This window comes from Opisthorchis viverrini (genome assembly GCF_000715545.1).
Source record: "Opisthorchis viverrini unplaced genomic scaffold opera_v5_368, whole genome shotgun sequence".
NCBI lineage: Eukaryota > Metazoa > Platyhelminthes > Trematoda > Opisthorchiida > Opisthorchiidae > Opisthorchis > Opisthorchis viverrini.
This window is the reverse complement of record NW_008752029.1, coordinates 92,017-108,652: the sequence shown is the minus strand read 5'-3', so window position 1 is coordinate 108,652 and position 16,636 is coordinate 92,017. Positions and strand designations below refer to the sequence as shown.

The 16,636-nt window shown below is 42.0% G+C and overlaps 1 protein-coding gene across 1 annotated transcript; it reads left to right on the top strand.

The window, feature by feature from the left end:
* Window positions 1-3,016: 3,016 nt before the first annotated feature.
* On the top strand, window positions 3,017-8,751 carry T265_10466 (hypothetical protein; the record flags this gene model as incomplete). Its single annotated transcript, XM_009176845.1, has 4 exons — window positions 3,017-3,166; window positions 6,162-6,246; window positions 7,186-7,440; window positions 8,589-8,751. The coding sequence occupies 4 exons, from the start codon at window positions 3,017-3,019 to the stop codon at window positions 8,636-8,638; spliced, it is 540 nt and encodes a 179-aa protein (XP_009175109.1).
* Between the last annotated feature and the right edge of the window lie 7,885 nt (window positions 8,752-16,636).

The following is a 16,636-nucleotide window of genomic DNA, read 5'->3' as shown; positions in this document are numbered from 1 at the left end:
TGGTCCAATTTGATTTCAAGTAGAACATAAGGTTGACGGAAACTCGGGGACTGCGCCTAACTGATGAGCTTCAGGAAGGGAGAAACCGGTCGTGGGCTATTGACGAATTTTCAGCAACTCTGTCAGTGTGTATTACGCATATACATGTATCGCGATATCTCGAATATCGTAGCAACTGGAACACGAGGCGGCCTGGTGCAGCACATTCAGTTGTCTGGAAACACCACAAACGAGAGATTCAGGTAAGTTCCAGGTGTGCCTCTCGCAAAACCAAATTGATTTGCAAGGGAGCGTATTTGTCACAAAGAGAGAGGAGATCCAAGAGCCGTTGTTGCATGGGTCCATGAAGGTTAATCTGGGATATGAAGACCTGTGGAAACGGTAAACACTAAAAGTACATTTCTAAGTAGCTGTTTTGTTGCGCATGAATCTGATTAAGTGCTGAACACACCTCAATTCTTTGCACACCTTAGTGTGCATGTTCTTTCTTAATGAAGAGCGACAAACATACTTCGGAGTTTTTGACTTTATGGACGAACTAGTTAGTAGTGTTTTCAGGGTCAAAATAAATCCTGAAAAGGAGCGAAAGCAGTGACCTTGCCGGGCTACTGATCACCCAACACAGCAAATTAAGACTGCCTAACTAGTGGAGACAAGCCCTTAGGAAGATGGGTGGGATTCTTTCGCGTCCCACTGACCAAATGAACACGTGAATAGGTGCAACCTAATGAGGTCATCTTATCGAAACGAGTTTGTTTCGCGTTAATACCGTCGAACATACCACAATGTGGACCAATTTATAGATATTCAATCAGATACACTGTAGCACCGCTGCAGTGTACAGTAAACAGAGTGATCTTGTTGCTTGTATTTGGTGAAATGAATGTATTCAGCTGTCGAAGGGGAACGGCATCTCATGTAGTACATATGTTCGTTTTTCCGATTACTGAGCTGAGTAACTTGATTGCAACCGTTTCATAACCATCTGAGGTGACGTCGTCAGTGCGTATTAAGTCGGCGGTGCTTCGAATTGCTGCGGATACCTAAGGTGTCCTGTGAAATTCATGCACAATTTACCACGATTCGTCTAAAATGTATCAAAAGGTTCGAAGATTTGTTACTTCCTGAGGAGTCAATCGAATGAATTGATAGCTTCTGAGTCAGATGAATGATAGCGGACGAGTCCTCTTTGGGTGGCAGATAACACAATTCTTCCGAGAATAGCAGCATGTATATTGCAGTGAGGACGGACCGACCAAGAGCAGCGAACAAATTTCTGGCCAATTTATCAGTCTTCTCAATGAAGTACACCGCATTCAATGTATACATAAGGATTTTACGAACGTTGCGGTCGACCAGATGATGGAAAAGTTGGGGGTAAATATGATGCCTGATTTGAGAGTCAAATAGATGCAACAGGCGCTCCGAGGGTTTTCGCTGAGTAAAGCGTGTTGTCCGCACGTTAAGCTCAAAATGCAAAATTTTATCGGAATACATTTCATGATGTTGAATGCCACTTTGAAAGTAGTTGATAGTAATGATCATGCCAGACGGAAAACCGCTGGCAGTTAATACTTGGATTCATTCAAGTGCATGGTCCAACAATACTACCGTTGGTATGATTCCCTTCGCTCCATCTCAGATTACCGCATCCATTTTTTAGGAATCACCATTAAGAATTTCCGTTCATCAAATTTACTTGCATCAAACAATCCTTGCGTATTCTACTGTAAAATAAACAACTTTCCTGAGTAGACAAGTTTTTCCTTAATCCCAAAAAGGAGTGTATTTTGAGTTACGCGGATTCCTTTATTCTCACTCCCTGAAGTAAGGCGTCATAACCCACAAAACACTGTCTACAACTTTGATCTACAAGGTGTTGACAGATCTACATAGATGGCTAGCTCTATCAAGTACTGTTTTTAACCATCAGGCAATAGTTTTTAACCATTACGGTGACGATGTTGTCCGGCAATTTATCTGTACTTCATCATATAGATTACCCATCCAACCAATAAACGTTATGATGCGAAGGATGTAGTTTCACGACGTGTCAGAAGGCAACACTAATACCCCAGTTCAACCATTCTGGCGTCTTTGTTCAAAGCCGATGCAAACTGTTTTATCGTGCTTTTGATTATGCCCTGTGTCGTTTTCATCGCTGGTGTTCTCTAGTAATCATGAGTTTTGCCTATGGTCATGTCTAAATAGTTCTGTTTTGCTTGTGCAACTAAATGCTACAGAACATTTTTGGCATTCGGCTTCAGTCAAAAGTTTGAAGAAGGTAGCTTAACTTTGTCCGCCTCTGTCTCATCTCCGCTGACATGTGCTAAGAGGTGTAATGAAAGCTGTTATACCAATAGATATCAACCTCACGATTTCTCACGATTTCCTTGTTTATCAATGAAGAATCGGTACCCCCTAAAAATTGTTGCAGATAATAACAAATGAATTTGTATTGGCAGCGGACTCCAACGATTTCAAGGTGAATCCCTCGTTTGTGCTTTTCCCCAGCTGCACCCGTCTGATGGGCTTTCGAAAGGCCGAAATTGGTAGTTAGCTGTTAAAATGTATTCAGAAACATTATAAGTAGTATCTTGTGATGAACATGTGGCTGATTGACGCTTCAGTTTACCATCTACATTCGTCCGGCCCTTGGTTTTACCACGGCTTTCAGAACTATTTTAGATGTCTGCATTCCAAGATGTAATTACTTGCAGCCACTAATTTAGTAGTGCATTGCACACTGCCATAAATTATTGATCAGTTATATGCATCGTTTATTGCTCTTACGAGTTTTTGAAAGCTTCACGGTTTTGAGATTTTATCACCGTCCTAAAGACTAATCAGCCAATAGAATAGGTGCTGTGGCGTTTTAGATTCTCTCAGACAACAAGCATTTTTGCTGATACTCAAGAGATTATTTCATAACGAATATAAAAGATTGCAAATTTTGAAATTTTTCTCTCCTTAGTGTTGTGTAATTTCAAACTTTGAAACAATTTGAGACGATGGCATGTACTTTGAGGAAATTACTACATTAGCTGACGTACACTCGAACGGTCTGTTTATATTTTTTGAAATGCACTTTGATCTTCTTAGAATCCACCACCTGCAAGAAGAGGAAACGCTTAGCAAGTATTACGAAGCACATCTAATAAGATACGTCCTCTTATAAGAAACAAACTCCTCAAAAACCATCTTTAGCTAGTCCTTTGGAATGGTTTATCCAGAGAGCCAAATAGTTCACTTTCGTCCTGTTAAGCACATGGCTGCTTAAATCTAGTTGGTTTTTGGTTGTCCCTTTAGGGTTTCCCCTTGTGACAAAAGGACGCACAATGTTATCCCCAACTTCCCACCCCTACAAGTATTTGAATTGACTCACAGAAAATGGTCTTTTCCGAAAGCCGGTTGTCTTGGAGATGAATTTCAACAATAGATGAAGGATGGGCGAGCAGTCATATATGGGATGACCTAGAGAGTGGTTTCATAAGGGTAATTTAAGCCATCATTAGTCATACGGAGAGAAACTAATTTGGAAGGCAAATTTTCATTATGTCAGTATTTAGACATCCAACTGTAATGCACGGAAAATCATCACACGTAACAAGTTGGGTAGCTGGTAAACGTTCGTATGTGTTTTTGCTTTCAATAAGATGTGTTTGTCCACCAAACTTCGGAACACTAGTTTTTAGGAAGCTAGCCCTGCGTTCTGATGGAATCTGGGGCTACAAGGTACACAGTGATCTATGTTTGGTAGTAATTTTAGGCCTAATCCCACGGGACCGAATGAAGTCGCCTCAGTCGAGTCTTTTAGAAAGACCTGTCGAGGACAACAACTAAAGCCAGAAATGTCGCACCGGGATGTAATCTATGTATGCTTTACTTTCTTAAGCGGCCTACCTGAAGTACAAAATTTCCCCGGTACCTACGTTTGCTGCAACTTCAGTCTGTGCAGAATTGCAGCTTGAGTGTGTCCTGGAAAAGTACCGAAACGTGGGGAATGGCCGTGCGCAGGATCGTTTGTAAGGCATACGTATTCAATGTACTCTTATCCAAAGCATCCGCATACCGCTTCAAAATCTATTAATTTTTTAGGACACTGGTGCACAACGGTTTAATGTTCAAAATGAAATCACAGTCCACTAATGCTTCATTCCCGATCTAAAGCTGTCATGTTATCGTTGGATGCAGTTTACACATGCGAGTGATACAGTGCTCCAATGTAATAAACTCAGATTGTTAAAGTAAAACCTCGCCAGAAAGCCGAAGGAGACAAATAGGTTGAGAACAAATGAGTCATTGTACAACGAGAGACAGTTTGGGGATAGGCTGCTATTATCCAGTGCGACCTAAGCGTGACTTCTCCACGCAACCAGAATCTCCTTCTTCATTGAAGTTGGGAACGTTGGAAAGCTTATGCCGTAACTGCTCTTACCTTAATCGTCAAAAGGTCGACCATAATGATGATGTTTAATTCATTAATCTCAAAACACCGGTGCTTCTCAAAAAGCATCTGCGGTAAGCATCACCATCAAGCATCAGACTTTCGTGCCTTACTCCTTTTAACGTCAAGTACGGTAGCCTTCCCTGCAATTTTGAATGAAGAGAACAAATGTGCCCTTTGCTTTTGGAAACCCGAAATGCGACGACGTGAAGGATGGAGGAAACAGACCTAAAACGAACTACTCTTGTTGCGAAAAAACTCGAATGTTACATTAGCGACATGCTGGTCAAAGGAGGCTGCAGATGAGCCACCTCGCTTACTCCACCTAATCAGTTAAAACAAAACAAGAAATCTGACATGAGGCTATGCTTCAACTTAGGATTGCGAATCACGATAATCAATGGTCCGTAGATGAAGCATCACCTAAAGGATAATGGTCCATCAAGGATAAGGTTTACCTTGTTCATTAGCGCTTATGTTACCACAGGACTTTAGTTAGACGAGGAATTAAGTGAATCTTCTGTGGAAGTGTTTCGGAACTACTTTTCTGAGCGAACTTTTATGTTAATTGATTTTTGCCCCCCGGATTGCCGAGGACTAAGGGGCCTGCAGGACGTTCGGGTGGGCAGGTGACAGTTGTGGGGGACTACCGAGGAAGTGTTCGGCATGCGAAAAGGTATTAAGAAGCTGGGGATCAGGCCGTCCAAAGTGTAGGCTTGTTGAAGAAATAGATGCAAAAGCTAAAATGGCTGGGCAAAATATCAGTTATAAGGGATACATCCTTTAACTTTTCAAAACAAAGTATTGTTTCTGCTAGAACGAAACTCTGGCAAATACTCGAGCAAAGAAATCACAGTTTTTTTATCTGTAAAAGTGGTTTTTGGTCGCTCCTAAGTACAGACATATGACCTCACGTTTCATTCTTCTAGGGGAAGTAACTGCTCCATCAGTGGGTGTGATCACAATCGATCTACAAACTGACAATTGAACGTTTGATTAAATCATAAGCGTCAAACATTCTGCTGAACTCAAAAGCCAAAAACGGTTCCCAATGTCTCCACTTCCTTTTTTATTTAAAGATCGGTAAGGTCCGAGCTGAGCGACTGTGGATCTCCGCATGGTGCCTGCATGCATCCACAGCGAACGGACACAAGCCGCTCGGCTGAAGTGTAACAAAAGCCACTCCTAAACTGGCACTTAAAATCGAAGATGCTTTTATTCCTCTGCTTCAAAACCATGTGGAAAGAAGCGTTCTCCGTATGTCCATGCTAATGAAGAAAGAGTATACTTGTTGTTGATAAAAAGCCTTGTTTTTTTTTATTTTAGGCAACTTTAACTGCATATCTGATGGCGTTTACCATTTGATCAAAATATGTGCACCGCCCAGGCTGTCATCAAAAGTATTTAATTGTTACACTGCTTCGGTGTGGTTGTGTTGTGATCGAATTTTAGTGATATTGATATCCTTGTATCTGTCACAATCGCGTTTTGAATTGCCACAGATGTAAACCACTTTTTCGGTCGCTCAACTCACAGATGACCAATCAGAGTGCAGTATTTTTTCGGTAAATGCGGGCGTTGTGACGCAACCGTTTCCGGGATTTTCTCACACCCGCCTCCATTTTAGGCGGGGGTTCGTCCTCTTATTTGATTGGTAGGTGTGTTTATTACATTAGACTATTTAAGCACCCAATTTGCTCTACCCAAAAACCAGTTGATGAGCGTTTTGCAAGCGAACATGTGGGGACAGTTTGGTGCTCTTCTTTGCCTGTTCATGTTGGTGCCTGATGCAGAATCTAGTGAGTTTGAACTAATTAAATATTCGTGTGCAGGTTTTACCAATTATTCTCACGTACGTGTGATATCCGAGATCTTTCAATTGACTAAAATAATTTTTCTATACTCATCCATAATATAATACCGTTCTTCATTATCGCAAGCAGGTACCAGAGAACAGATAAATTTGTGCCCTCAAACTGATACTGAAGTACCAAAGTTGCCAAACTAACAGACAAACTCCGATTAAAAATCATTGTGTCTTCCACTAAATCTCAAGGGTTTTGTGAAAATAACCTGAAGAAGTCCAAATACTCAACGCAAACTTTGCTGTTCAAAAGTGTTTGGGACTCTTCTAAGGTCGATAGTTTCACCACAACAGTTTTCGTTTTTCCGCAGACCAACTAATTGATAGACAACTCGAATTTGCGAAGCCGGTCATTTTCGGCTTCTTTTGTAAAAACTGCCTTCTACATAATTTACTATTTCGCATCAACTGGTGTACACTGTTTACACTGGCGACGAATATTATCCTAAAGAGCTTACCCGAAGTCAACACTGGCCCCACGTGTCAACAACAGCCAACTTTTAAGAGCAACTTGAAATAGACCTATAGTTATTTTGATGGCTCCCTTCAGAAGTTTTACCCGGAAACTGATCGACAGTGTTATACTTCCTGATAATGCAGCATATCTTGTTATGTTTGTTGTATCAGATATATTTCACACCATGTCCTACAAAAATATATCTTGTTCCTCCAGCAGTGTCACCAAAGAATAAAAACCGGGTCCACAACTTACAATCCATTTCATATTGATGATTGTAACAAGCTGATACTTTAAAAGTACTTTGTCAAAATGCCAGGAGCGTTTCACCTAATCACCTCTGATGATGCCTCACGATCCATTCTTATATCGTTAGCACTAGGTGATCACACAGACTCCTTTCTAATTACTTCTTAGCAATCGCCCTGCTCAAACCCGTTCCAAACGGAATGCAGGTATGGTGGGATGATCCCGTGATGCCCACTGCGGAGTTCCTTCTCACATGGCAAAAAGAAGGCAGCAACAAGGTTGAAGGTCACAAATTCATCGAACGAAATGCGAGAAACTACGTCGTCAAAGGACTTGAAGACTGTCAGATGTATACCTTTAACCTGATTGCAATGGACTGGAAATATCGACAATTTGGTGCAGGGAGAAAATCTGGAATGACAGGTGAGCAGTAAGATGTTTTATTTATCTATGAAGCTATTGGAAAATTCATTTGAGCTTGAATAGGTTTCATTTGCAACGTGGTAGAGTGACACAGTTGATTTGCCTCAGCGAGCATTAGGTACAAAAGAAGAATCCCATCAGAAACAGACCGAGTGATCTGGCCCGTGTAACCACAAGATAAAATGAATTTTGTTCCGTCTAACCAGAATCAGTTACTTTTTCAAAGCGTCAGTCTCAGATACCAAGTGGGATTTTTGTATTTTTTCTCCAGAAAACTGCATGTTTCAATCTACTAACTAACTTTTACGACGTCAAATTTCAGTAACAACAAGAATGGATCCACTTTACACTGATTTTTTGAGTTCACTTCGCAGTTTGACGTTGCCAGAAAGATAAAATTCACACGTAGGACTTCCAACATTTTTTACCCAATAACAGCTCAGAAGAATCTATCGAGAGTTGACAGACTCATATCTCGTACAAAACCATCTTTCACTAAGTCATCTACTGCCAAGTATAGTAGTAGTCCAAATTCCCGGTGGTTCGAAAGCGTACAGTGTTTGTACAACAGAAAATAGTGTTCAAAAAGAGCGCGTACCGAAAGCACACTAATAGCTCGAATTCTTATCAAGAGAATGACACCTGAGAGGAAGAACCAGATTTATACTCACCTCATTTCCTTTCAGAGAAATGTTTGAAAGCTTTTATAGCTTGAAACACATTTGAAAATCTTGTTTCGTGTAACTCTTCAGGCGTATCTGACTCACTCACAGCCCACAACTTAAAGGAAATAACTTTTCTTGAAGGAAAAAATCACGTTTTGCACGTTTCTCAAGTGGGCAAAAAGTTTAAGAACACGAAATAAATTATCTAGAACTGGCATGTAAAAATGCTCCTGAAATTACGTACTCTATAGGCGTAAAAATTCACATATGATGTTCTCGCCGGTTTTGATGAAATCCGGATGTTTCTTTCAATGGCTTACTCTTTTTGGCTGTTTATCGTTGTAGGTCATTGCATGTTCTTGAGCTGTAGATTTATTGTTAGTGATTTGTTGCTACATTTCTTGATCTCTGCCTTAAGTCTATCACAATTCATCTGTGACCGCCTACAAGAACTGCTTTCTTTTTTAATCTACATCCACTCAGGAAACTGTCCCTCAGAGCTTGAAGAAGGCGAACTTGACATGAGCACATAACTACCTACTACTCTTGTCCTATCAGTAGTGATGTTGTGTCCCGTACGTCTATTCATTTTTCGCCATATTGTCCCTATGTATGACTGTTTATGAGAATTATTTAAATAAATTTCATCGTAATTTGTGTATATCTCTTACACTGGCACTGATGAAAGATAGTGTTTGGAGAATGGGAAAAATTCAGCAACTCCGGTAAAGGGCGATTTATGTATGGACATAGGGTAATGTCTCAATGCAGAATATGATTGGAAATATTGGTTGATTTGCGATGCATGGTGTCTATTCTCACCTGAGCTGCCATTCTGACGAGAACAAAAGAAGCTTTTTCAACTTCCCTGAGTGTGGCTGCTGATTAACTGAAGATTTGGAGTGAGATGTGCCGTTGGAAAACAGCTTTCCTATAAGTTGGGACGATCCGTTCGTGATATCGGGTTATTTACCTTCGTGATTTTTTTGGCATCGAGTATTCAGATCCCAACAATCAACATAAACAACGACACTGAACACCCAGAGCCAGTTAATCCTTATTGACTGAATCTGAAAAGGTTCCATAATGTTATATCGTAAGTGAACGGCATGATATCCATTCATTAAATAAGCGAAAACCCTCAAGATGGAAACTCGGGGACTTCACCCACCTGATGAGCCTCAAGGAGGACGAAGCCGGTCGTGGGCTGTCGAAGAGTTTTCAGAAACCTTGTGAGTAGTTTCCTTTATGACAACGTATTTATCCCCTTTTTCAAGCTACTGTCGAGGACTGATTAAGGTTCATCTGTATCCCAAATCCTTAACAGATACTACATATAACCTGTGTATTTTAATCAAGTTACATTGATTCAACTACATTAACCAAACTTCAAGTACACTAGCCAAAGAGGAGGAATATGAAAAAGAACTATCCTTAGTTGGCATTGGCTAATCTGGCTATTCAAACCAATAAACTTTATATGGAGAAACGCGCGTTCACGTTACAATTTGTTCACCCGTTGTTAAAATTTAGCCATATGGATGGATAATCAACAATCCATATAAGTTCTGAATAGCATAGTGAGTCGTTTGACTGTACTGGAAGGCACAAAGGCAGTTTTAGGTGACTACCAATACGTGTCTTGATTGGGCAATACGTCTACCTGTTTTGCACATCAAACAAATGAGCTGTTAGACGGATCAGTCCATCGATAGTAATGATGCATCAGGTAGTACTTAGTTGAATGCCACATGAAAAACCCAAATCAATTTCAGTTTACACAATCATTGTCCTATTTACTTCTTTCCATTGGTTGAGAATATAAAGACGGTTTTATCGAACATTGTCTACATGAAGTTTACCGGTGGCGAAATACACTCATTTGAAAATCGAATTGGTGTTCACGAGGGAGTCAACTGATTCCCTCGTAAACGATATTACTTGAGCGGGACACAAGGCTGCCTTCTATTTTAGTTGGCAATAAATTCGAGATATCAAAGTATAATTTCCCGAAACAAAACACTACTCACATGTTCACCGAAAAGTCTTTGACATCTCAGTGCCGGACTTGTCAGTTTCGTGGGGCTTTAAGTAGACACAATCTCCAAGTTTCCCGTATTACAAGAAAATATTCGTAGATCTCTTAAATACCATATCGGCTGTGCAGTACGTCTAGTTATAGGATATCATTAACCAGTCATTTATTTGAGTCCTGTCAGAGAAAGCAATGCATATTTTCAACTCCACATGTTTCCCCGCTAGCAGAAAACAGGTTTAATGGAAAACAGGAGACTACGTCTACCTAATGAACCGTAAGAATGTCGAAGAGATATGTAGCGTTTTCAAAAACCCCTGGATGTTTGATCATGGTTGAGTTCTCCTTTGGTGCCCTTAAAAGTGGTGCGGTAAAATGCTATCCCACAATTCGTGCCATAATCTAAAACCAAACTAATATCATCGATCCCAAGGCTGTAGTAATTACCCCTGGGTTCGAATCTGCTTGCGGGCACTTGTTTCGTAGTTTAACCATCGAGTATTTCTTGGTGAACGGGATTATGTACCAGTAGGACGCATGAAATCGGATGCATACGTATCAGCCACTGAAAATGTTCTACGGATCCGAAATCAAAGAAAATGTGTGGATTTTGAGGACAGCTTTCCAGGCCATACTTCTCCAATTTTGTGTATTTCGTCTATTGTCATTCTATTGGTTTGTGCATCCAAAGCGCTCAGGCTGATTGCGACCATGGTGAAAATACTCCCTTATAGCCTGCTGTGAACGGAATACACAAAATCTGCATTCTGTTCAAAGCTGAATGAAAAAGCTTTGAGATGACCTTACTACAATACGAACCCCACATACTCTGGTGCACGGTTGAATGAAAAGCATTCTGCTCGGACCAGGCGTTTAACATCTATCAAGCAGTCAGGAGCATGAGGAGATGTTGGATTTTTTAATTAAGGTTTTGTCGTGTAAGTAAAACCAATTTATGGTTAAAATCCGAGAACATCTTAAAGCTGTTTTGGCCTTATTGGGAATAATCAGTAGTGTCCACCTTGAGAAACTCAGTGAGTTTTGAACCTAGGACCTTTCGGTTAGTAGTTCGAGTACTTGACCAAGCGTCACAGTTTCAAATAATCCAAAAGCTGCGAAAGTTTTCTAGGGATGACCAGCTTTCAAGCTCGTATCACAGCCTCACGTGCACGAGGCGATTGGCATCAGCAGATGTATTTGAACCCTGACCTGTTTACCAGATTTACTCAAAAGGCCCGAAATGTTCTAAAGTATACATGTTACTCACTGTATTATTAGAGTCCCAAGCCTGCATTTCCAATAAAGTCCCCGGAAACTTCTTCGTAATTCAAGATTTCCTCGAAGAAGCGGTATGAGCTCGTGCTGCGCAAACCTCATTCTGAAATAAAACTTTTGTGATCGTTCCCCTCACCGTGTATAATGCTGGTAGCGATTGGGCGGAAGCTATAGATCAGGGTATTAACCAAATAAACCAACATTGGTAGTCTAGGACCAAATACCATCTAGAGTGAAACAAGAGTTGACTGATTGCATTAGTATGGCTGTAGACACCCGGTCATAGGTTGGGAGTCGGTCATAGGATAGGAGTGAATGCCGTAGGGAAGACAGTTGCAACAAACAAACAGAACCAAATGAATGGGCCTCTTTCATGTGAACGGAATTTTTGGCCATCTCAAGAATAATGGCCGGACAATAACTAAGTATAAGGCATCCTTATCAGAAAACCTATAATCACAAGTTTGTAACAGTCTTTGATGTTATACATTCATCCAACTGCATGACGATAAATGGCCCAGGAGTAGCGCACTGCTACCCGGTTCAGTTGGTACACATAAAATTAAGCGTGGTAAGCTCTCTAGGCTAATTGTTCTATGGCGTGAAGAAAGAAGAGGTACGTTTAAAGATGCACGAGCATTTACTCGAACCACGTAGATTGCGCTGAACTACAAAGCCAAACCTTGGAATTATGTGACGTTTTTCAGGTTTATTGGAGTGGAAAATATGTACACTATATTTTTACACGGGAAGCCATACTATAAATGGTTTGCTTGCAGAAAAGGAGATCCCTAGAGCAAGTAGCCGTCTGATATAAAAAGAATTAGTCACAGAATTTGCAGTAATGCGTGGTCGTGCCAGGAAAGATTGCATGATAACGAAACTTCGAGTTGTTTGATGCAATTTACTGGCGCCAAGATGGCGTTTCTGGGGTGACAGCAGTGAGATACGTTTATTTTGCGTGAAATCCAATGAAAGTTCCACAGTTTCACATTGCCGTTTGTTTAAGGATTTTGGTAGTAAAAGAGATTTTAGGTGCCACAAACGCTGAGAGCGGTTACTACACTAGAGAAATGGGACATGTTTGCTTGGCCCCACTAATAAACGCGCTAAGAAAACAGTATTTTTCGGGCAACAAGGTTAGTTAACTTGCTGGAGTTAGTTTGCCTCACTGCTTCCTTCCAATTCAGCGATTTATCAGGATATTCACGAAACCGTGAAACGAACAAAGATTGTTGACCCCATTGCCTAAAGTGGGGGCCATTAGCCGCACACTGCTCTCAGCTGCGAAATGGTCGTGAGTGGAATAGGAGTTTTTATATTGCATTTTGTTGCGTATGTGCTCAAACCAAAAACCAACGCAATATACACTCATATTTCTGCAGGTCACCGAATTTCATCGTCCACTGAAGCCATTTTGTTGGTATGTGCTCAAACCAAAAACCAACGCAATATACACTCATATTTCTGCAGGTCACCGAATTTCATCGTCCACTGAAGCCACAGTACTTCTAGAGGAAACAGTCTGGTGGAATACTTTCCTGGCATCGCTGATACCCCGGGATGCCTAGATAACACTCAAAAGATTGGACTCGTACTTTGAACTGAATATCCTATCTCTTTCGGTCAGAAACGAACAAGTCGTAGCTTTCGGAATACTGAGCACTACCTTGAGTCGAGTGACAAATTTGGAATTGTTTAGGACTCCAAATTAATTGTAAATGTGAGACAAAACTTTTGCTTCAAGTTTTGCTGATTACAAAGTGATAAGTTTCTTTTCTCATTTATAATCAAGAGACACTGGTGCACCTACATGGCTAACAATTTTCAGTAGCAACGCCATACACCTTAGTTCATCCCATGGAGTTTGCTTCAAACGAAGATCACATGCTTGTACTTGGGAGGTATATTTCGGTTTAACGGTAATATAAATTGCACAACTGAAGGATAATTAATCCTTGTTCGGATGTTTATCATATTTTTTAAATCTAACAATCCTCGTCCTCATGGCATCTTTGTGAGATGTTCATCCTCCATCTGGGTTGGGACATGAGTTGGAATACAAAATACACCGATGATAGCTGACCGCTGAACATAGGTCAATTCCAAAGAGACATCCTTCCGACGGATAAACAGTAGTCGTGGGAAAAACAGGATATAATTCCTGTATAATTCCGGAAGCGTTTTTTCATCGTACAGGAAAGTGATTCTTGACGCCATCGTTACTTAATGAAGCAAGGTGTATGGTGGTTCTTCATGTTCTCCGATATCTTATAGAATTCACGGTTGAACGTGAATTTCTAATGGTAAGCATGCCAACCAACTTAAGACTGATTTCCCAAAAAGACCTCGTCATGCCTCGGATGTACTTGGTGTGGTGAAGTATTTTATGGCTGAACACTTTGAAAGTGTCCTAGCCTGGTCTGATAAAGGGAGAGCACTGTTATGGAGTGCGTTGAAACTGTAGGATACAGCCAAACAGGATTAGTCTTGTGGTGGGTGAACACGGAAGGGCCGAAAAATTCTGGAGCGGTCTTCAACGAAATTTATTAGGTATCGGTAGCCAAGGGACACCGTAGTTCAAAAGGTGTTAGATAATCCTATCTACAGGTGATCTGCGTGTTGGGCAGGAATCCACACGGATCCCGTTGTACCGCAAATCTTAAGGCGCTACTACGGCCGATAAGCTTAGCCCGCACTAAACTGGCCAAGAATTTGGGACGCTTGCCGGTCCGGCATCAAGGCGAGATCTGATTGGTCGAGAATCTGGACCCAGTATTGGCCAAATGCCGGTTGCCAATGGCGCATCCAGATCACGTCAGAAATTCCAGGTTATAGCCGCTTACGCTATATATACGAAACACTGTACTACTGTTCCCGACTTCGTTTTGGGCATTAATAGACTTTGTGCACCTTTAGTGATTGTTTTGACGTGCACGCCAGCTTAGGAGGCTCAGACCGAGAACTAAGCTGAGGAAAATACAGTTGGAGAACGGGAACCCACGATGTCAATTGAATTTGATCAGATCTGAGGAATATTGCAGCAGCATCGAAAGCAGTTTGAAGAAGCGCAAATGAATCTGATTGGATCACTGACTCAGAAACTGCAAACAGCAGCAGTCAATACTGGTGAGTCTTCCGTTTTCACAACTGATGCAGCCGCGGCCGAAATTACAAAGTTCACATTCGGCCCTCTTTCTGGTCACACTTTTGAGTCCTGGTTCAAACGGTACAAAGACCTGTTCAAGACTGATTTTTCTAAATTTGATGATGGATAGAAAGTCAGATTATCGCTGTGAAAACTCGGCACGCCGGATCATGAATGGTTCACAAATTTCATTTTTAGCAAGCTGCCCCGCGACCTCAGTTTTGATGAAACGGTCAGAACACTGTCCCAGATATTCGGCGACCAAACATAACAGTTCAGTATCCGCCACCAATGCCTAAAGTTGGTCAAGAAAGATTATGATAATTTCATAAAGTTTGTCGGTGTTGTCAATCGAGAATGTGAGCGCTTCAAGCTCAGCTCACTGACAGAGGATCAGTGTAAGTGCTTCACTTTTGTGTCCGGTCTTCAGTCATCTCAGGATGCTGACATCAATACCCGGCTGCCTAACAGAATTGAACAGGATGCCGAGCTGACGTTGCAGAGCCTCACCGCTGAATGCAAACGCCTCGTCAACCTGAATCAGGACTCGGCTATGATTGGTCGTTGCTGGCATTGCGGTGTGCGACATTTTGCTAGTTATTGAGGGTTCAGGCGTCGCAACTGTTCCAGGTGCGGTCGTCGCGGCAACAAACATTCATGTCGATCTCAAAGAATGCAGCCACCAGCACACTCCTGTGCAGCCCACAAATCGCGGTCCAACTCGGTGGCGGCAACATTCAAAGTTGATTTTGCTTGCCGAAGAAAGTTCCCGATGGTTCGTACCAACGACATCCCAGTTCGTTTGCAACTTGATACTGGCTCCGATATCACGCTACTCAGTGATCGAACGTGGAGACGAATCGGTAAGCCACATGTGAAGCCGACTGATCACTGGGCACGTAATGCTTCCGGTGGTAAACTGAAGTTGACTGGCGAGGCTGACTGCCTCATTAAATTCAAAGACTCAACGGCGCAAGCCACCTGCTACCTGACGTCATGCTTCAAACTTTATCTCATGGGGCTAGATTGCATTGAAAAGCTTAATCTGCTGGATAAACCGAGCAATTCTATTTGCAATCACATGCACACAGCCCCCGGACAAGCACATTTGCCAAAGTGTTCACTTGAGCACCTCCTACAACGTTATGCATCTGTATTCACTGACGACCTTGGACGATGTACTAAAGCAAGAGCCAGAATGTGCCTCCTCCCTGGTGCCAAGCCAGTCTTCAGGCCAAAACATCCAGTACCGTATGCAGCCTCGCCTATCGTTGACCAAGAACTGAACCGACTTAAGAAGGTGGATGTTCTCCAACCGATCAACCGCACTCATCGTGTTGGTGAAGGAGGCTAACGGGACGATCCGTTTGTGCGCAGGTTTCTCCACCAGGCTCGACGCGGCGCTGGATACCCTCTGCCTCTCCCAGACGACTTGTTCGCGAAACTGAATGGGGGTAAATGTTTCGCGAAGATTGTCTCAGGCCAATGCGTATCTCCAGGTTGAAGTTGAGGAAGAATCCCGAGAACTTCTCACGATCAACACGCATCGAGGTCTGTTCCAGTACATTCGACTGCCTTTTTGTGTCGAGATAGCGCCAGCCATATTTCAACAGATTATGGATACGATGCCGAAGCATGCTCCCGACGTTGCCGTCTATTTGGACAATCTCATTGTCATGGGTTCCAACCCCCATGAAGTGTAGCAGCGCCTCAGTCGCTCAGTCGCATTCAAGAATGTGGCCTCAAAAGACGCCGAGAGAAATGCACCTTTTTCATGCGGTCGATAAAGTACCTTGGGTTCATCGTTGACGAACATGGCCGCCATCCAGACCCGGAGAACATTAAAGCGATCAAACGTATGTCCCTCAAGTCTTTCCTCGGTATCGTCAGTCACTAAAGTTCCTTTCTTTCTGGATATTGTTATGGTGCCGGACGCCTCGAACAATGGGATTTTTGCAGTGAATTCACGCGTTTTTCCAGATAGCAGCCTGAAGGCTATTGCACCTGCGGCCAGATCTTTTACTTCAGCCGACTTCAGCTGCGGTCCGATAGAAATGAAAGCCTTGGCGATCA